Source organism: Passer montanus, unplaced genomic scaffold, assembly GCF_014805655.1.
Source record: "Passer montanus isolate IOZ18808 unplaced genomic scaffold, ASM1480565v1 scaffold26, whole genome shotgun sequence".
NCBI lineage: Eukaryota > Metazoa > Chordata > Aves > Passeriformes > Passeridae > Passer > Passer montanus.
This window is the reverse complement of record NW_024367261.1, coordinates 6,058,114-6,078,433: the sequence shown is the minus strand read 5'-3', so window position 1 is coordinate 6,078,433 and position 20,320 is coordinate 6,058,114. Positions and strand designations below refer to the sequence as shown.

Genomic DNA, 20,320 nt, shown 5'->3' with positions numbered 1-20,320 from the left:
GTCCCGCCGCGGCGCGAGCGAGGCGCGGCCGTTGCGGCGGCGCGAGCCCGCCCGGGGCCGCCGCAGGGATGCGCGCCGGGATCGCCCGCGCGGGATCGCGGCGAGGAACGGGCGCCTTGCCCGGCCCCCGCGGGAGTAATGCAGAGGAAGCGGGAAGAGCGCCACGCTCCTGGGAATTGCTCATCGCAGGCGCGCGGGAAGCGTAGTCACGTAGTAAAAGTAGGAACACAAATACTACTGAATGCTGAAAAACGTAGAACGGATTGGGTCGGAAGGGACCTTAGAGATCATCTAGTCCCAACCTCCTTGATGCGGGCAGGGACATCTTCCACTAGCCCAGGTTGCTCAGAGCCCCCTCCAGCCTGGCCTTGAACGCTTCCAGAGACGGGGCACCCACAGATCTACAACCTGTGCCAGAGTTAGTGGGAAACACTACTGTGTCTAAAAGGAAAGGCTGGGGAGCATATATTAATCACCGCCCAATTTAGGCAGGATAAGAGGTACGGATTCCTTATTTTAAAGCTTAAAAATAAAAAAAATTAAAAATAAAAAAAAAAGCCGCTACAATTACAGACGTCACTGGTTTTAAAAGGCAAAACGCAATGTCGCGCCGCCCTCCCCTCAGCCGGGAGCGCGCGCCCGCCGCCGCGCGCGGCCTGACGTCACCGCGGGCGGGCGGGCGTGACGCGCACCCTCCCCGCGCCGGCGGAACGCGGGCGCTGATTGGCCGCCGCCTTCCCGCTTCCTCCTCGCCGCCCGAGAACCCGCCATTTTGAAAACCTTGTTGATTCCGGGAGGGAGGGAAGAGGGAGAAGGAGAGGGAAAGGGTAAGGGTAAGAGTAAGAGTGGCCGCTGGCTCTAGGGCTGCGCCGCGGCGGCGCGTGTGTGTGTCGCTGCGCCCGGACCCGCCTCGTCCAGCAGCAAGTGCCGCCTTCAGCTGCTGCCGCCGCGCCTGAGGAGGGAGCCGAGGCTCGCGCCGAGGTGGGTCCTGCCGCCATGGCCGTAACGGCGCCCGAGAGCGGTCCCGCCTCGCCGCGCCCGGGCCGAGCGGGGACGGACTGTGACGAGGAGAAATGAAACGCGGTCGCCGCGCCGCCGGGCTCCCGCCCCGCCCCGGGGACGCGCCGTGTGCGGGGCGCTTGTCGCCGGCGCTGCCTGCCCCCGGCCCCTGCCCGGTGTCCCCGAGCCCCGCCGTGTCCTGCGGCGGGAGCGGGCCGAGCGCTCCCGAGCCCGCCCGCAGCGGGAGCCGATGGCGCCTTGGCCGCCGGGCGCTGCGCATCGCCGTCCGTTCGGTCCGGCATCCAGCTTGCAGATCGGGAAGGGGGATAGGTGGAAAGTCCCCGTGTGAAAAGCCCCAGCCCCGGGCGGGAGACCCTCTCCCGGTAAAGGTGGATCCCAGAACTCTTTTTCCCTAAGCAAATCGTCGTCCCATACCCAGGTGGTGTAAAGCTAAGAAGTCTGTTAACTTTCCCCCGCTTCTGTTCCCATTGAAAGGGGAAGAAAAGAGCTTGTAGTGGTTCTCTTGCTTTTACTCATGCCTTCAAGTAAAATGAAAATGCCGGACTACTTACTACAAATGAAATACTGGTAGTAATACCCAGAAGGATGTGATTCTGCCTGAGAATTTAGCCAGGAAACGTTACTTTTCCCCCTGCTATTGGTAATAAATACTAACTCATGTTTTCTGTCATTTGGCACACGACTGATCTCTGGTACGTACTAATGCTGCATGTAAGCAGCAGATTTAAGTGTTTCTTATTGCACCTGATCTCTTGCAGATAATACTGGCTCTAGTATTGCAAAAAGAAAATGGTTAATTGTGTGATGTTCTGTTCCAGATCTAAACGGTGAAAATTATTTAAAGCTAGAATTTTGAAAAATTAAATATATGGTTATCTTGCTCTATTGGATAGATGTTTTCTGTTAGTAGGGAAATGGTACATATTAAAACCAGAAAGTATTTTAATGCCTAAAGATGCAGCAGCTGTCTGGCTTATGAAAGCAGTGTTAATTCTTTCCTGAATTGCTTGCAGCCTTTTTTTTTTAGTGTTTCTGTTTCTATTTCCAATCTAAATAAGTAACTTGCTTAAGTTATTAGGAAACTTGTATGCATAGTTAACCATGATCAAGTACTAAGTTTATAGGAGGGTGCAGTAAAATAGTTATATCTTAAAACACTGCAGTTTTTAATAGATAACAGTATCAGCTGCTTTGAGTGGGTGTTTCTGAATGGTTCACAAAAGCAGCTTGAAGACCTGTGTGTGAATAGAATTTATAACCTTATAGAGTGTTCTTAACCAGACTAATTGCAGAATGGATGACAGCTTATTCTGAAAAGTTGTATTGTGTGTATGCCAGACACCTTAGTGATTGGAGAACGTGAACAATCCCAGTACCAGCACACTGCTTCTGCTGCACAAGGAGATCATTTTTGAAAGCAAGATTCCCGTGGTTTTTATGGATGTTGTTCTATTGATGATGGTTTCCCCTGACTCTTTCTACAGAAGCATACACCATGTCTTCTGTTGATTCATCAAAAGAAGATACAATGTCATCAGAAAAAACAGATGAGAAACAACCTGAAACTGAAAACAAAGCCGAGGAAAGTGATGAAGATGAAGAAGAGGAAGAGGAGGAAGAAGAAGAAGAAAAGGGTACTTTTCTTTCCATTTAATAAGTTGTTCTTTAATGCATGCCAAGCTGTTGAATGCAGTTTCCTGTGATTTTGGCTAACTGTACAATCATTGAGGAGATTCCATGGTGCATCTGTCTCCTGGGTCATAATAGCTTCCCACTAGTCTATAACAGGCAGTGCTAAAAACAGTAGAGCTGATTTGTCTCAGAAAAGATTTAAGGAATTGCCAGCATCCTGGACTTCCGTACTAGGGATTTTATTGTTGATGTATAAATTTTTCAATGATTATACTAGTTAGTGTCTCTTATGAAATTATTTTTGCCAGTAACACTGAAGTTGTCTGTGTTTGCAAAAGAGAAACTTCTAAGTGTGCAGTAGTTTTGGAAACAATAGGGATGTCTTTGCCTAACTACAGTGAATTAATTTTCTGGGTATCCAAATGTAATTATATTGGGTCAGTGAAAATTCCTTTAGACTCATTTTGGTGATAAAAAATTATGGCAATATGATAGGATGAGCCAGCAAGGCAAGTTTCTTGTAGTGACGTGTAATTGAAGGTAGTCAAGGAGAACAAAGCAAGATGAAGGAACTACTGTGCAAGAATGTTAATTTCTATTGTGAACTCTCCAGGCATCTGTTTTCAAAAGGAAAGCATTCATGGAAGCAGAGCTGTAATGTGGCACAGTGAAAACCAAGTCAGTGATGCTCTTGCATCCTTGGAAGAGATGAAGTTTGTCTTTAGGAAAGGTAGTAGAAAGAAGACAGATTATGCTGTTTGGAAAACAGCAGAGTAATTAGCATTGGATTTTCAGGAGAAAAAAAATTCTTTTTGCTCTGGTTTTGATTATGTTCATACAGGTTTTGAAGCTACTTTCAGATGCTAAACCAGGACAGCCCATCTCTTTAGTTCTTATAGAATAGTGTTACTTGAGGTCAAGTATTTTAGTATGAAATGTTTAGGTGAAGCTTTAGCTTTTTCTTTGGAGTGGTATCATTGAACAAGTGATGTGCAGGGTGTACATAAAACAATCTAAATGTATTCATTAGTAAGCACTAACAGAATTACTGGGTATGATACTCTTGTTGTATTCGTGACACTCGTTACTGTGCCCTGCAGAGTGCTTCTCTGTGTACCCTGGCATGTGTAGTACAGTCCCACTGCACTTGTGCTTCTGCCTCTCCTGCTGAAATGTGTGGTTTCTCCAGTCCAGTAGTGGGAAACAAATTTGTGTGTAGGCATCCCTGACCCTGCTTTTGCCCATCTGGTAGTAGTATTCTTCTTCAGAGTGCTTTGTGTGGAGCTGTGTGCATACGGACTGCAGCATCCAAGGAGAATGTGTAAACAGGGTCAGTTTCCTACCTGAAAAATGCAGTGAAAGGAGAAAAGGATGGGTTTCTGAAAACATGTAGTCCTGCAGTCTCCATTATGTGGTAATTTCCTAAAGTTACCTTAAGGAAATGTCTAAAGGTAATGTAAAGTTAACTTTAGTGTTGTCTTTAGGGTTATCTTGGATACTGGATTGTGGTGAAAACCTAGAGAGACTTTTAGTTATGTATGTGCAGCTCCATAGAATCACATTGGCTTATTAGCCAAAGGTCTGAAAGTGTCTTAGTACCTGATTATATCATCTGGTTTTGATTTGCTGTTTCAAAGAGTCAGTGATGTGTTGCCTGTCACTTCAGTCAGATCTGCAATGAAGAATATGGTGTTTAAGGAAGCTTTCTTTTGCAGAGAAGAGTCTCATTGTTGAAGGAAAAAGGGAGAAGAAGAAGGTTGACCGACTGACCATGCAAGTGTCCTCGCTGCAGAAGGAACCTTTTACAATTACACCAGGTAGGCTTGACTTCTCACATACGAGTTGTGAGTGTTAGGAATGATGATGAAATTACGGAGCTGTGTGCATACGGACTGCAGCATCCAAGGAGAATGTGTAAACAGGGTCAGTTTCCTACCTGAAAAACACAGTGAAAGGAGAGAAGGATGGGTTTCTGAAAACATGTAGTCCTGCAGTCTCCATTATGTGGTAATTTCCTAAAGTTACCTTAAGGAAATGTCTAAAGGTAATGTAAAGTTAACTTTAGTGTTGTCTTTAGGGTTATCTTGGATACTGGATTGTGGTGAAAACCTAGAGAGACTTTTAGTTATGTATGTGCAGCTCCATAGAATCACATTGGCTTATTAGCCAAAGGTCTGAAAGTGTCTTAGTACCTGATTATATCATCTGGTTTTGATTTGCTGTTTCAAAGAGTCAGTGATGTGTTGCCTGTCACTTCAGTCAGATCTGCAATGAAGAATATGGTGTTTAAGGAAGCTTTCTTTTGCAGAGAAGAGTCTCATTGTTGAAGGAAAAAGGGAGAAGAAGAAGGTTGACCGACTGACCATGCAAGTGTCCTCGCTGCAGAAGGAACCTTTTACAATTACACCAGGTAAGCTTGACTTCTCACATACGAGTTGTGTTAGGAATGATAATGAAAACTCTAAGAAGATGAAGTTAATAATCTGTTGTGAGACCTAGTTTATGAGTCATGATCCTTTTTAAAACAATAAGGCTATTATATGAAAACCATCTTTTATTCTGTAGCATCAGTTTAACTGTAAAAGTTATATGATATTTGAACTTACTTGGAATGGGATCTTTGGTATCTCACCACTACTAACAAAGGCAGGAGCAGCCAGAATACAAAGAAATGCCAAATCCTAGTACCCTGATCTAGGTAGTATCAAGTAAGGCAGGTAAAGAGCCTGTCAGGATGCCTAACTGATAGGAAAAGGCCTGCTTAATGTTTGACCTATTAGAATGTCTAATGCTGTTTTTAAGTAACTTCTTTGCTTAAAAAAAAACAGTAGAAGCTTTAAGTTATAAACATATAGGTAAATGTAGGATGTGATAAAATAGCATAAATTATTTTAATTGTTTCAGGAAAAGGACAAAAACTGTGTGAAATTGAGAGGATACAGTTCTTTCTGAGTAAAAAGAAGACAGATGAACTTAGGAACCTGCACAAACTCCTCTACAACAGGCCAGGCACTGTAAGAATTTCAATCTTGTATATCCATTAGTTCTCATGTATAGTGAAAATGCTTGTAGTGCAGTTTTTTACACTTGCACGTATTGATCTATTTCTCAAGTGTTATTTATTTCAAGCTACTTAGAAAATGGGTATTTGCAGGACCAGTTAAATAAGTCTCCTCCTTTTAACTCCTATAAAATCACTTCCTATAAAAATCCTATGGCAGGGTGTACTAAATCAAGTCTCTTGAATGTAGATTTGATTTTCTTTTTTTAATGGGGGAATGGTGGATTACCTTACAAGGATGAGTTGGAAATAATTTATGGTTAACATGCTAAAAGCTGCTGATATGCAGATGATTCTCATAATACTCCATGTATTAATACATTGGTGTTTATCTGCTATTTTTCTCTGTACTAAGCAGTAGAAAGAAGGTGATAAAAATCACTAATAAGATTTTACATATAACAATTTTCCGAAGGTAATTAAAATATTGTCCATTGTGTATTTAAGGATGGCACTTATAATGGCAAATCTTTCTTGAAGTGGTTTGTGTATCACTGATCGTACCTAAAATTTCAAGAGTAAATATGACTATTTTCCTTGTTAATGGAGGCAAAATGTGAAATTGAGGCAGTTTTACATGTGCTGTAATTATTGGAACTTTTTAAAATATCTTTGGGTATTTTGAAGACATGAACAGCTATCACAGAAACCAGAAATCAAATATTACTAGTAGAGATGTGTGCTAACTCTTAATTCTCAAACCACTGCTTCCGATGCAATGTTTGTTTAAATGGCAGAGAATTATCTTTTGCCACAAGTATTCAGAAAAAGAATATATCAGTATGGTTTCAGTTAAAGCTGTATTAAATCAGAATTTTTGGGAACTCAGAATGCTGTTTAATATAGTGAAGGTCAGATCTTGTTTTGTATGCACATATTTGTATGTGCTTTTAATTGTAATTAACTTTTAAAACTTTTAATAAAACATACCAAAATTGTATCACCCTGCAATTTTCTTAAGGTGCTGGACAAAGCTCTTTGGAAAAGGAGCTCAGCGTTGTTAAAATTATAAACTAGTGGAGAAACAGCAGAAACAGCATTTTAAGAAGTATTGAAAGCTAGTTGAAATTATTCTTGATAGTGTTATAAAGATCACATGAGATAGAGAGATCTGGGGTTGCTTTTTAACAACTTTTTTTTTTTCCAAAAGGAGATGAAGTGAAAACTTAAATACATTTGTGATCTTGATGGGAGCAATTTTCCCATTATAAGGGCTGTTGGAATGGAAGTTCAACCCAGATCAGATATCAGGTGTAATGGTAGAAGCTGTAGATTGAGTGGTACATAAATGCAAAAATTGGTCCTACTAGTAAGAGGTTCAAAAATATCATCATGGTCCTACGTAGGACTTCAGAATAGCTAGTAAAGCAAATCTGCTTCAGCAGATTGTAGAATAAAACATTAAATTCCCCATTTTGTAACAAATGATGTGATACAAAGCATGCAACAAGCTTTATAACGTTGTAATTTTGCAAACCTGTAAATCATCATGCAGTACATTCTAAATGAGCTTGAAATGGCAGGTGGCTTTGTCCAGTAAGTTATTAAAGGTACCATAGTCACAAGAAATTGAACTTAATTGTTTTAGTTTGTCTGTCATGAGATAAATAAAGGCATAATCCATGTAGGTTATGACTTAAAAGGTGTAGCTATGTCAACAGAAAACAAAATGCTAGAACATCTTTTTCTTGTACAAAAGGTTAACAAATGTAATTTGATGAAATCTTTTAAACTGCTTGCAATGAAAAGTAATCTGTGTGCTCTGTTCTAGGTTGCATCCCTAAAGAAGAATGTGGGTCAGTTCAGTGGGTTTCCATTTGAAAAAGGAAGTGACCAGTATAAAAAGAAAGAAGAAATGTTAAAAAAGTAATGATCTCTTGATAGTTAACATATCTTGATGCATGCTATGCATTTTATTTTTTTTTTCTTCCACAGTTTTACTTTAGGTTAAAGTTGAATTATAAGCCAGGTGGCTGTTTAGTAGAGCTCTACAATTTTTTTCTGAGTTCATTTTAATCACACAAACTGGTCTCTTAAGACAGCTTAAAATGTATTAAGAGTTATATTGTGAACATTTTATTCACAATTCCTACATTCCTGACTTTAACTATTGCATGCTAACTAGCAGATTGTTCTGCCAAGTGAGAGGAAAGCTTTATTTCCTGTGGCAAGCATAGTTTTGTGAGCGCATTGTATTTCATTCATGGTGCAGACATGCATCCTTCTATGCCTCAAAACATTCCTCCTTCAGAATCAAAGCCATTTCTGCTTATTTTATATTAAACGTACTAGAATTGCTGTAGCAACTAGTCTCAGAATTATTTTTTTTTCATTTTTACTGGCTCCCTTCATAAGTTGCTTTTCCATCAACAGGAGGAGGTGCTGCAACTTGGTTTAGGCTGCCCTGAAAGGGTTTAAAATGCCCTTGCATATTTGTGTAGCTAGTTGTAACAAATGAAAGAACTAATAACATCTACACAATATATTCTAAAACTTGGGAGTTTTTTTAGTGCTTGTTTGCTGATACTGGAAAGGCTTCCAGAATCTGGAATTTCCAAATTTTTTTTCTTCAGATTTGCAGTTTTCCAGGAGTGTGGTTTGTCAAATACGTGGGAATCTACAAGACAAACTCTATCTCCTGATGGTAGTTTTGACTCTTTGTTTCCAAAAGGTTTAATTGGCTAATTCCCCTTGTCAAAAAAGGCGGCAAAATAAAGTAATTTTGCACTTTTTTTTTCTTTTCCATAAGAAACAACTGCTAGCAGCAAATATTCTGAAACCTGGTTGCTGCATATGAAAGTGCAGAGCCCTGTGTGCTTGCCTTACTGTGGTAGCTTCTGCTGCTGTTTGTAGCTGTGTGGAACACAAGCCGTTGATCAGTTTCTTAATTTGTTTTGCCTCTGTGGTTGATTTCTTCCCAGTCTTTACACTTGCATGTCGTATTTTAACAGCATTGAACATGAACAAAGGTCAAAATCTTTTTTTTGCAGAACCTTACTATTCAGGCTATAGATCATAAAGAATGTAATAGGTTTTTTTTACTATGATTCCTTAACTTTAAGATATCCTGTTACACAGACATGCAGTTCTGGGAATTCTGTTTTATTTTGCTTTATGTAATATAGTGACAAAGGTCAGGATCTTTTTTATGCAGAACCTTACTATTCAGGCTATAGATCATAAAGAATGTAATCGTTTTTTTACTCTGATTCCTTAACTTTTTTAAGATATCCTGTCATACAGACATGCAGTTTTGGGAATTGTGTTTTATTTTGCTTTATGTAATATAGTAGTGATTCTTTGCTTAATCATAGATCAGACTGGAAGTGTAGTTGACTGTGTATATATGTGGTGATTCTTTGCTTAATCATAGATCAGACTGGACGTGTAGTTGACTGTGTATATATATATTGTCTGGTGGCAGACACAAACCAGACAGCAGCTTCTGGCAGTCAGATGTTGATTGTTCAGTATGTGATACTAAATATTTAATTTTTTTTTTCCCTACAGATTTAGAAATGCAATGTTGAAAAGTATCTGTGAAGTTCTTGACTTGGAAAGATCAGGAGTCAATAGTGAGCTTGTAACCAGAATATTAAACTTCCTTATGCATCCAAAGTCTTCGGGCAAGGTGAGATACAGGTTGTTATGCTTGCTTTTATAGCTCTGTTCTGATGGAAAATGCATCTGTTCTCTATTGCTCATTGTATGCTTGTTTCCAGTGATACTACAATTTCTGTTCTAACTTAATGAAGTAGGAATGACTTCTTGAAAGAGAGTAGTTCTACTGCTGCAGGCATCCATAATGGGGTGAGGGCTTAAATAGAAATTCTGTTTACATGTGGGTGTACCCATTACACGCTGATAGTGCACAGAAGTGTGAGTTCAATGCGTGGAGCTAATTAGGATATCTGTCCCAAATACCAATTAGCCTTTGCTTTGTGGGTGGAGGAGAATAGATACAAGAAAGGACAGGAAAATCAAGCTTCTGTTTACATGTGGGTGTACCCATTACACGCTGATAGTGCACAGAAGTGAGTTCAGCACATGGAGCTAATTAGGATATCCAGTCCCAAATACCAATTAGCCTCTGCTTTGCGGGTGGAGGAGAATAGATACATGAAAGGACAGGAAAATCAAGCTTAAGATGTTACCTGTGTTTGCTGTATTTGGCAAATGCATGTTATCACATTTGGACATCATCAAATGGAATTTCTTGCAGGGTACAAAACCAGTGCACTAGAGTCAGGGTACCACTGCCAAGACTGCTAAACTCTGTTGTTAATCTTCTTGGACTTGCAGTTTTTAATCTAAAAGTAATACTAAAATAATTGCACTATTGCTCAGGAAACTAAATCTATTCCCAGCAAACACTGGGAAGTGATGTGAATAAAGGGTCGGCATGCTGCTTTTCCAGGTACAGAATTAGGGCAAAATGCAGGTTTGCATAAGATGTAACAAAATTCTTGCCTTTAAGTCTTCTGAGTTGTTACCAAAAGAAAAGGCTTGTTTTATGGATTAGTAGGTAAAAGAACAATCTAGAAGTAACTTTTCTTGCTTCCCTTCTCTAATGCCCAGTCTTTGAAGATTTGTTTGGTTAGGGAAGGGGTGCACTTAGCTTAGAACTGAAATTTCATTTTGCTCAACTCTGTCTCAATAGTGAGTATTTGCTTGCTGCAAGATACTATGACTTAAGTGTACGTAAAATAGTCCTGGGTTGTGTTAAGACACCTTTACAGTTGTTTACTATTCTTTGATGTGATTGGAAAGAATTTATCTTTTTAAAATTCACTTTTGTATTCCTACTTGGAATACACACATCTCTTTTCTCTCAGCCATTGCCAAAGTCCAAAAAACCACAAAGCAAAGGTGGCAAAAAAGAGCGCACTAGCTCTGGAACAACAAGAAAAGCAAAACGTACCAAGTACCCAGAGATCTTGTCAGATGAATCCAGTAGTGAAGAAGATGAAAAGAAGGAAAAGGATGAGTCTTCAGAAGATAAAGAAAGCGAAGATGAGGTAATGAGTTGTTTTGTTTGTTTTTCAACATTATGTCATTGCTATGGATTGGTAACTCTTGGAATACAGAGTTGGGGAGTAAGTATGTTTAACTGAAAGAAAAAGAAGCACATTTGCAATTTATAGGAAGTTTTCTTAAATTATTAGCATGTTAAATTTAGAGAATCATTTAGATAAAAGGCAAAAGTTCTGGTTCTTGGGTGTATGTATGCACCTTATAAAACCATTTCCTTCGTGTCATTTTTGGGGCAGCCAGGATTGGTAATGTAATTGATTGTATTTCTTATATCATCTAGCAATGATTTTATTGTAATTTCATAATGCAGCGTTTGACTTAGCTTCGAGTTCAGTAGGAGTCACTGATCTACCTGGCTGCATTGGTTTGGGATCTTGCTTCCCTGTTCCTCCTGGGTTTTCTATCTTAAACTCTCTCTTCTGGTTTTGTGTCTTAAAGTAAGCAACATAGTAGGCAGCCTTGGAAAGATCCCTGCAGTCTCTGAAGTGTCTTAATCTCATTGTATTTTGTGTTTTCTTAAACTTTTTGCATACTACGCAAGAAGCATCAAATCATGGAATAGTTTGGTTTGGAAGAAACCTTTTAAAAGTCATGTAGTCCAGTCCTTCTGCAATGAGCAGAGACATCAGCTGGATCAGGTTGCCTCATTCAACCTGGCCTGGAATATTTCCAGGGATGGATATTCACAGCCTCTCTACAGGGGAACCTGTTTCAGTGTTTCACCACCCTTATTGTAGAAGAACTTCTTCCTTTTTTCTCCTCTAAATCAACCCTCCTTTAGTGTAAAACCATTATGCTGTATCAGACCCCTGCAACAAAGTGCAATTAGTCAAACTGCTGGTGTCCAAGAAAGTTCTTTATGGAAGCTGTGGAATCCTTGGCTGTAATATAAGGCCGCTTACATATCACTGCTTACTTGAGTTACATTCTGTCTGTTGAAATGGAAGTGTGACAGGCTGTTAGGTTGGTAGCCTGAACTGTAGGAAATACTAGCAGTCTTTTGTTGAAAGGTGATTAATGCAACTTAACAGTTTGTTTTGTTGGGGTCATTTTGATAGGTGCTGGATTTAATGTAAAAGGTGGTTCAAGGAAATTCCTATGAATTTCCTCCATGAAACAACCTTAATTCTTACTGTGCCTTTTTCTTTACTTGTTAATGGCAAATTGAAGGAGGTTTGAAATGTTAAAAGGTGACATATGTGTTAATTTCTTCAGCAAAACAGGTTTCCCACTGTGAGGAGAGGAATATCTGTTTCAGACGCAGTTGTTGTCATATTTCTAAGAACTCTGTTATTAAAAAAACCTGGAAATCTAAAACCCTCCAAACAAACAAAATTTTAAAAAACAAAAAGGCCTAACAGTAAACTCCATTTGTCTAACTGGGTCTTCTTTGCCTTCTTTCAGAAGGTAGGAGTTAGGTGTCTGCAATGGCTGAGTGGACTGAAGTCTTCAGAAACTGAAGTTTCAGTGCATGGAATAAAAGCTTAATTATTACAAAAGCACTGGTTTGTCAAATTAGTTTGAAAATAGGACCTGATGAAATGGAAAATATCTGTTTCTACAGCTTTAAGGTTGCAGCATTTTTTAAAAGAGTTGGGTTTATGACAGCTTTTGATATACTAGAGTTAGAGGGATGTAGGCAGTGTGTCTGTTTTGCTGCACCAGCTCTGTTGGAAACTTAGGCATGGAGCAGCTGAGTAAATTGTCCTCAGAGTGGAAAATTTTCCTTTACGGAAAAGAGGTATGGCCTGTTCAAATAATACTCATTATTTTAATTTTATGATTTTCTTTTTGTAGCCCCCTAGAAAATCATCTAAAAGAGAAAAATCTAAGAAGACGACTTCTAAAACCAAGAAGCCTGTGAAGAGTGCAAATGTCAAGAAGGCAGACAGCAGCACGACTAAGAAAAACCAGAACAGTTCTAGAAAAGGTAAATGCTTTAAATCTTTCCTCATACGTTGCCTTTCAGCTTAACTGGCATGCCTATTAGAAAGCAAGCTTTTGCACCTTGTTGTGAAAGAAAATGGAATTTGGTAAATTGTTGGTTTACTACTTGATGTTTCTTTCCTTGAAACAGTATTTAATGAAAAAAGGTGTTTGTTTGGATATATATCATGTATTTCCTGCTATCATGCTGCTGAGCATGTGTATACTTTTTATTTGCATATAAACTGAAAGTATCAGCCAAGTTCTCAATTTTGCTGGAAGAACCATTGGAAAAGTTCTGTTTGGGCCTCTACAGTGGCTTTATGCAAATCTTGTAATTGATCCAGTGGTGTGTATCCCGTGTGTCTTTGGTTCAGCATCTTGATACAAGTTTTTTGTTAACGTAGAAATTACTTTCTCAATGCATCCTTTTGCAATAGGTTTTCTCATATCTCGGGATGTGCATGAAGGTGCAGACACTGAGTTTCGTATTAACTCTGTAAAGATTGCAGTAGTAAGGGTGATCAGCATATATATATATACACACACACAAATGCTATATATGTGTTTTTCCTGTATGTTACATAATATACCTGTAATTTCTTATTTACTCCTCCTGCATTTCTGTTTTCAGTTTGTTAGCAGTACAAAAATCAAAATGTTAAGTAGGTAATTCTGTAAGGCCGCTGTAGTTCGTTTGGGATCTGCTCTGAATTTTGTCTTGTTGGCGGTAGAGGAACTGAGTGGGTGTTGGAATCATTCAGTCTAATTCATTTTCTGCTGGAAAAGATTGTAGGAGTGTCCTGTGCCCCTTCACTTAACTCCATTTGCGAAGTTCTCCTTATTTGTTCTCTTCTCATGGTGCTTTCTGATAGTAAGTTTGCAAAATTACAAGAGCCTAGTGTGTGACACAGCTAGGGGAAAAAAATAGAACCTCCTTTTTAAAGGAATTAATTACTTTTTATTTTCTTAGGTCCATAATACCTGAATTAGAATTGTTGTAATAAGTCTTTTTCATTAGTTTGATAGATTAAATTAGTCCCATACTTTTTAGAGTTCTTGTTGGTTTGTAAATTGATGGTTCATCAATAATTACACAAATTCATAAATCAATGTAGTACTGATGGCATTAGCTTTGTTTTTAAATAGATGGTCTAGCAAGATGTCTATTTTAAAGAAAAATATCTGAATTGGATGTTTGTTGAAAGTTCTGATGGCTTTGTTTTTAAGGAAAAAAAACAGACAGACTGAAAACCTATTACAATCCAATTTGTTTTTCATATTTAGAAAGCGAATCTGAGGATAGTTCAGATGATGAACCTTTAATTAAAAAACTAAAGAAACCACCCACTGATGAAGAACTGAAGGAAACTGTCAAGAATTTGTTGGCCAATGCAAATTTGGAGGAGGTTACGATGAAACAAATCTGCAAGGAAGTAAGTACAATTCTGCAGTCTCTTTGTAGGTGGTCGATTGTGAGCTGACTTTGATCACTCTTTCAGAAATGGAGACTTGTACTCTGTTGTTCAGAAACTAAGTAGTTTTGCATTGGTTTATTTACCTGCTGATAACTATGACAATGAGAGCTTTAGTCTTTAGATATGCAACACTGATATTAGCATTAAAAGGGAAATACTAAAATTAGCTACCTGGAATGTAGCAGTATTACCTCCAAACCAAGTGCCATGTGTGACAGTGCAAATATCTGACATGTTTAGATAGTGCAGCAGCTTTGCTGCTGTCTATAGGGGAGAGCTGTCCCCTGTGCTCTGTACATTTCTACTGCTCACCTTGCACATTCATTCTTCATATGTTCTCTTTATAAGTCCATTCAGTTGTCTCCTATCAGCATCTATCAGAATAGTTCTCAGCTCAGTTAGTGAGTTGAATCAATTCAGTGAGAAATCCATTAATTGTCAGAACAGGTGTGAACCAGAAAAGGGAAAGGTGGAGAAAAGTGACCACTCGCATGTTTGGTTTTCCTGATAATTTCAAGAGGTGGTCTTGAGGAAACTAAACCAGAAGTTACAAGAAAACTGTATGTAATGTTTTTTCATATTTGTAGTCATTCTGGGAGTCTGAAATTTGGTATGCTGAAATAAAATACTCTGAATAGGTTGTCAGTGCTGGCATCTGGTTTTTGTTTGTTTGGTCCTCTCCCACCCTGTAAACCAGAGTAGTTGTACAATAGCACTCAAATATTTTGACTCTGCTGTTAGTCTCTTGAATGGATCACAGTTTTACTTATTATCAAATACCAACGCTTATTTATTTTTCATTAATTGTTTGTCTTTCTGCACTAATGCAGGGCTGTCTGACTACTTAAGAGAGCATTTAAAACAAAAATTGAGAATTCATACTGGTGTGACGTGACAAGCTAGGCATTTCAGTTTGTTGATGTGAAAAATTATAGTACCAGTTTAGTCAGTGAACAAACATAAAAGAGTACATGCATTTAAATATTTATGTGGTCAAAATAAGGACAGGAAAATAAGCTTGTCTCTTCACCTAATTAACAGAGGGCATTTTGGCACTTGTAGTGCTAGAGGCACCAGCATGGCTTTTTGCCCTAATTTCATTTGAGCTACTTCTGCACATACCACCTATTGAATGAAAGTAATTTGATGTTTGTTTTATATTTTTGTTTTGTTTTTACTTTTCTTTAGGTGTATGAAAAATACCCTAGTTATGATTTATCTGACAGAAAAGACTTCATTAAGAAAACAGTCAAAGAGGTAAAGACTTTATAATTTAGAAAATACTCTGGGTTGGAGTGGGATTTTTTTCCTTCAGCTTGGCATGACATCTTTTTATGCCAGTTTTAATAGGTTTTTGTATAATACTGAAAGTTTAGTGCTCACCTAAACATTTGATATTTGGTTAGGGTTTTTTTTCCCTTACATTTCCCTCTTTAAAGAATTAATTGTTTCAGATTCGTTTCTTAGCATGCCACTACTGCTGTTATTCATTTCTTTGGTAAGCATAACTTGAATTAAGGTTATCATAGTTTTTAATGACTTGTGCTCTGTAAGCTATGGATTTGCTTTAAATTGCAACCTTGGCTACAAGATGCACTCTAATTCAGGCACTGGCCACATACATTCATAGATGGCAACACATGGAGTTGTACAAGCTCAGCAGACCTGTCAGCTAAGGCAAAAGGGAATAGACAGATGGCTTTTCTCTGTCCTGGTTATGATGATGTTGCCTTTAAGTTTGCTGTGCTGAAGATCAGGCTGTATCTACTGTACTTATGAGAGAGGGTTTATTGTCCAATCTGAGCTTTGTAATTTGTAAAAAGAAAATCAGGTTTCATTACTTTTGCTTGCCCTGAAACTAAAAATGGAACTATAGAAGTGAGGTTCATTTACTGTAGTTAGTAAAGTAATTTCATTTTCTTGTGGCTTCACTCGGAGACGTTGATACACGGCTATCTAGGCTTGCTGTGTCTATGTCTTGTGCATAGACGAGCAAGATAACATCCTGTGTCACTATCAGCAAAGGCATGAGAGATCAGTTTGTCTGCTCTAGGGATGTTTTTGGGGTTTTTTTGATAGCAAAAGGAGAGCGTATTTTCATACACTCTTTTAATACAAAAGGAGACGTATGTGATTGCATTGAGAAAAAGGAGAAAACTAATGCACTTCTCTTTTCAGTTGATTTCATGATCTGATGTGACTGTGGGAAATGAAGATTCCTGGGTTTATATTTCCATGGATTTGAAGATCTGATAGGCACCAGCAAAAGGAATGTGTCTTACCCTTGTATTTTTAGTCACATCTAATTCTGCTGATCTAATGTTAAGAGTGTTAATGTAAATTGCTTTGTGTGGGTTTTTTTGTTGTTAAACAGAACTGCATTTGATGCAATTTTTAGTTGAACATACTTAAGTTTCATGCATGGCAATAAATGTTCCCTTTTTATAGTTTTGTACATTTTGAATTGCATTGTATAACTAGATTCTTCAGAGCCATTGTAGCTTTTTAGTGTGGATTACCAGCGTACAGGAGATTTTAAAATTGACTAAGAAGAAAGCTGCTTATCTACACATATACATGCAGAGACTGGAATATTACAGTATTGGTTACAGAGATATTTTGAATACATATTAATTCTGCAAATAAGAAGAGTTAGTCACATATTCATCTCTTTTATATTCTGATACATTCTACAGATACAGAATTATTCTGAATCTAGACTACAGTCTTGCATGTGTAGGCACTGAAAGAACTTTCACAGCATGGTAACTAATTGGCATATAGATGTTATTTTTGTACTTCCAGAAAGCTTTTTGTTGTGTATATAAAGTTATATCAAATTTCTTTTGTGCAAATCAGTTTTTTAATCTTGGTATCTTTGAATTTATGACATGAAATGTCAGTGTTCAGCAGTGAGGCAGTGATAACAAGTGGTGTGCAGAAGTTTCATGAAAATGAGCTGACGTTTTATGATGTTTGTCTCATCTTACCTTGTACAAAAACTAAACTGTAGGTTTATACCTGTAGTTTAACTTTATACAAAGACTACAGACATTGTTTCAATATCTTGGATGTAGTAAATAAAATCCCTCCAAAGGCAATAGGAAAATTTCTAGCATCTCACAAGTGGGTATCCAAGGTACACAGCTGGAGGCTTGATAGCTTTGGAAATCCACAGTAGGGCTTCCAAATCGGATAGCACTGATGTGAACATGTGTTTAACCTCTCTTCTGTGTGGGAAAGCTTTTCTGAACCTGAGCTTCATTGCCTCAGCATGAACAATGGTACTTGTAAGCCTGCAGTCTTTTAACTGTGGCTGGCAGCTTTTAGGATCAAAGTAAATTCTGTGTAAGTTTTTGTTTAGGTTTTCTCCATACACCTTGTTTCTAATATGGGAAGTCCTACACTTAAAATCATGAAACTAAGCTGCCAAAGTGTGGGCAGCCATCACACCATGAACACATCTGACTAGTATTGCTGGAAAGACAAAGTGTATTTTTTTGAATTTTATTATTGTACAGTTGAGAAGTAAGGGTTCATAAATTATCTAAATTCCAAAAATGTTCAGCCAGTTAGACTGTTGATCTTACACACACTTTTGAATTTCTTTGCGTGTGATCATTTATAATAAGGCTGAATGTAATGGGGATTTTTTGTATTCAATAAATGTCTTTCACAAAAATGTCAATCAGTTTTAATCTAACATTTGCTTACATGTATAGTAAAAAAAAACTATACACGGATATGGTTGTTTGTCTTTATCTCATCTGCTAGAAAATATTGGCTTCTCCACTTTGGAAGACACTATTGCTGAAATGTATGTCCTTGCACCAGGATTTTATGTCTTTAAGGTTGATTTGTGTTTTGTTTTGATTTTTTTGTGGATTTTTGTCTTTAACTGTCTCAGCAGAAAGAAAATTTTTTAATTGCAATTTAAAACATCGAAAGTTTCCAAGTCAGTCTTAAGAGCAGAAAGTTACTTGTATTAAGTTTTGATGTTTTACAGATACTTGAACTGCCTTTTGATTTTTATGTAAATGTACTAGCCAGTTTTAATTATATGGGTCGGGAAGTGTTTTTATGATTCACAGCTCTAAAGTATAAATTTTTTTTTAATAGTTTAAATTCTAATGAAAACTTAGAAAAGGATAGCATACTTCTATTTATTGTATATATGCATTAGTTGCCACTTTGGAATTGCACAGATGGAATGGAAGTGAACTTTACATTCTTCAAATGCTTTGTTTAAATCTCTTAACAACTCAGTGTTAGTCCTGAGAAGAGAACTACCTGTTTCCTTGTTAATCCATACCAGTCTGACTGCAGCAGATGCAGGATTCCAGTTCTTTCTGCAACTGTTTACATTCTTCAAATGCTTTGTTTAAATCTCTTAACAACTCAGTCCTGAGGACTGCCTGTTTCCTTGCTAATCCATACCAGTCTGACTGCAGCTGATGCAGGATTCCAGTTCTTTCTGCAACTCGGAGGAAGGCTACAAGGTAGTAATAAAAGGTAAATAAAATATCCTGCTTATCCTGGTGCTGTTGGATTAGAAGCACATCTGATCAAGGATCTAAATACTGTTCACAGAGTCTCATAAAAGTAGAAATGGGTTAACTGGATAAAAAAAAACTGAATAAATTGTTCAGACATGTACCTTCCAGATGCTTAAGGTAATGCCCTGACCATTGTACTCTAAATAGTCCTAACCATCTTAATTTGATTACTTCCAGCATAATTCCTACAATCCAGTGTATTGCTTCTTCTTTTTGGTTAGGTTTTTGTTATTCAGTATTTTGATTGGTGACTAGCAAAACCACAAGTTAATCTGAATGTTTGCAGGTGTAAACAGCTGTTCTTATGAACACTTGTGGCAACAGTGTATGGGGCCTGTAGAAGGAAGATGGAGAGGGCTGGGTGGGAAGGAGTTCAACAATTTGGAGTGAAAAGAGGTTACATGCATTTAGAGTTACGTGGTAACCCATGGTATAGTGGTCAGGCATGTCTAAGCAAGATGAAATTACAAAGACACAGCTATAAATTCAATTCCACTTTTTTCCAAAAGCTCTAGACTAACAGCCTTCTTGGACCTGAGCAGGCTATTTTTATAGGGTCTGTGGTCTTTCTATGTTACCCTGTTAAAAGGCGCATGACAAAGCAAGATCTAAGAATTGTCTCAGTTTATATTAGCCACTGCTAAACTGTACTTGAAAATAACCCTTTTGGAGGCCAGTACTTAATCTGGAGAAATAAAGACCCTGGCTGTCAGCATAGTGATTCAAGTAAAGTTTATTATTAGCTCTTCTGTTTCAAAGAGAGGGTGGCACATGGCCACTTGGGCAGTGCTAATCTTCCTTGTTTCCACATCAGAAAATTGACTATAATACAGTAGCTTAAACTGGACTAGATGAAAACATCCCTGAACTTACTTTTAGTAGTTTTTATTTAGGGAGAAGAATAGAAAAACCTGTAGGATACCAGACCACTGTCTAATAACTTGCAGTAAGAAATTTAGTAAAATCAATACTCTAGTTGCTGAGAAAAGAAACCTCTTGAATGCTGAAAAACGTGTTGTTTTCCTTCTGCAAAGAAATGTTTCTCCTGCCTGTGGATTCAGAAGTATTTATTAAAGCAAGATGCTGGCACTTACAGGTCTAAAGGTTTATTCTTGACTTGCAGAAGAAAGGGGCTGACAGGAACTTATACAGGTTACCAAAAGCAGAAGCAGCATCTTTCTGGAACAGAGTATCTCTGCTGAACAGTGGGGGTTGGGACCGGGTTGTCTTGCCATGCACATTTGCCAAGAAGGGCCTGGGCAGGGGCAGATGGCTCTTGCAGCCAGCTCACGGAGGCCATTCAGCAATGGGCACTCCTGATAAGGAACACTGACAGCACTCAGGGCTCTTGCAGCAAGTGTGGGGCCGGTGGCTCAGGGCAGTGACTGGCACCCTGCCCTGCACCCGTGAGCTGGCCTTGGCAGCAGGGTCCAGCTGTGGGCTCCCTGGAGCAAGGCAAGCATGGACATCATGGAATGAGTCCAGTGGAGGGGCACCAAGATGGTGAGGGGGCTGGAGCACGGGGTGGAGGAGGGAAAGGCAGAGCAAGCTGGGCTCCTTCAGCCTGCAGAAGGGATGGGTGAAGGGGGATCATCCTGCAGGCTGCAACTCCC

General features: G+C 38.7%; 1 protein-coding gene across 1 annotated transcript; it reads left to right on the top strand.

The window, feature by feature from the left end:
• The first annotated feature begins 779 nt into the window (after nucleotides 1–779).
• On the top strand, nucleotides 780–17,890 carry DEK (DEK proto-oncogene). The gene is made up of 11 exons (XM_039712128.1): nucleotides 780–981; nucleotides 2,505–2,654; nucleotides 4,368–4,469; nucleotides 5,557–5,666; nucleotides 7,485–7,579; nucleotides 9,224–9,344; nucleotides 10,549–10,731; nucleotides 12,545–12,677; nucleotides 13,961–14,109; nucleotides 15,340–15,408; nucleotides 16,330–17,890. Exons 2-11 carry the CDS (start codon nucleotides 2,516–2,518, stop codon nucleotides 16,339–16,341), a joined length of 1,113 nt encoding a protein of 370 aa, XP_039568062.1. The 5' UTR covers nucleotides 780–981; nucleotides 2,505–2,515; the 3' UTR covers nucleotides 16,342–17,890.
• Nucleotides 17,891–20,320: the final 2,430 nt, after the last annotated feature.

Excerpts from the sequence above, each read along its gene's own strand:
- DEK (XM_039712128.1), top strand. The coding sequence starts at position 2,516 with ATGTCTTCTGTTGATTCATCAAAAGAAGATACAATGTCATCAGAAAAA. Across the intron at positions 4,470-5,556 it reads ACCTTTTACAATTACACCAG|GAAAAGGACAAAAACTGTGT; the intron begins GTAGGCTTGACT and ends TAATTGTTTCAG. Across the intron at positions 10,732-12,544 it reads ATAAAGAAAGCGAAGATGAG|CCCCCTAGAAAATCATCTAA; the intron begins GTAATGAGTTGT and ends TTCTTTTTGTAG.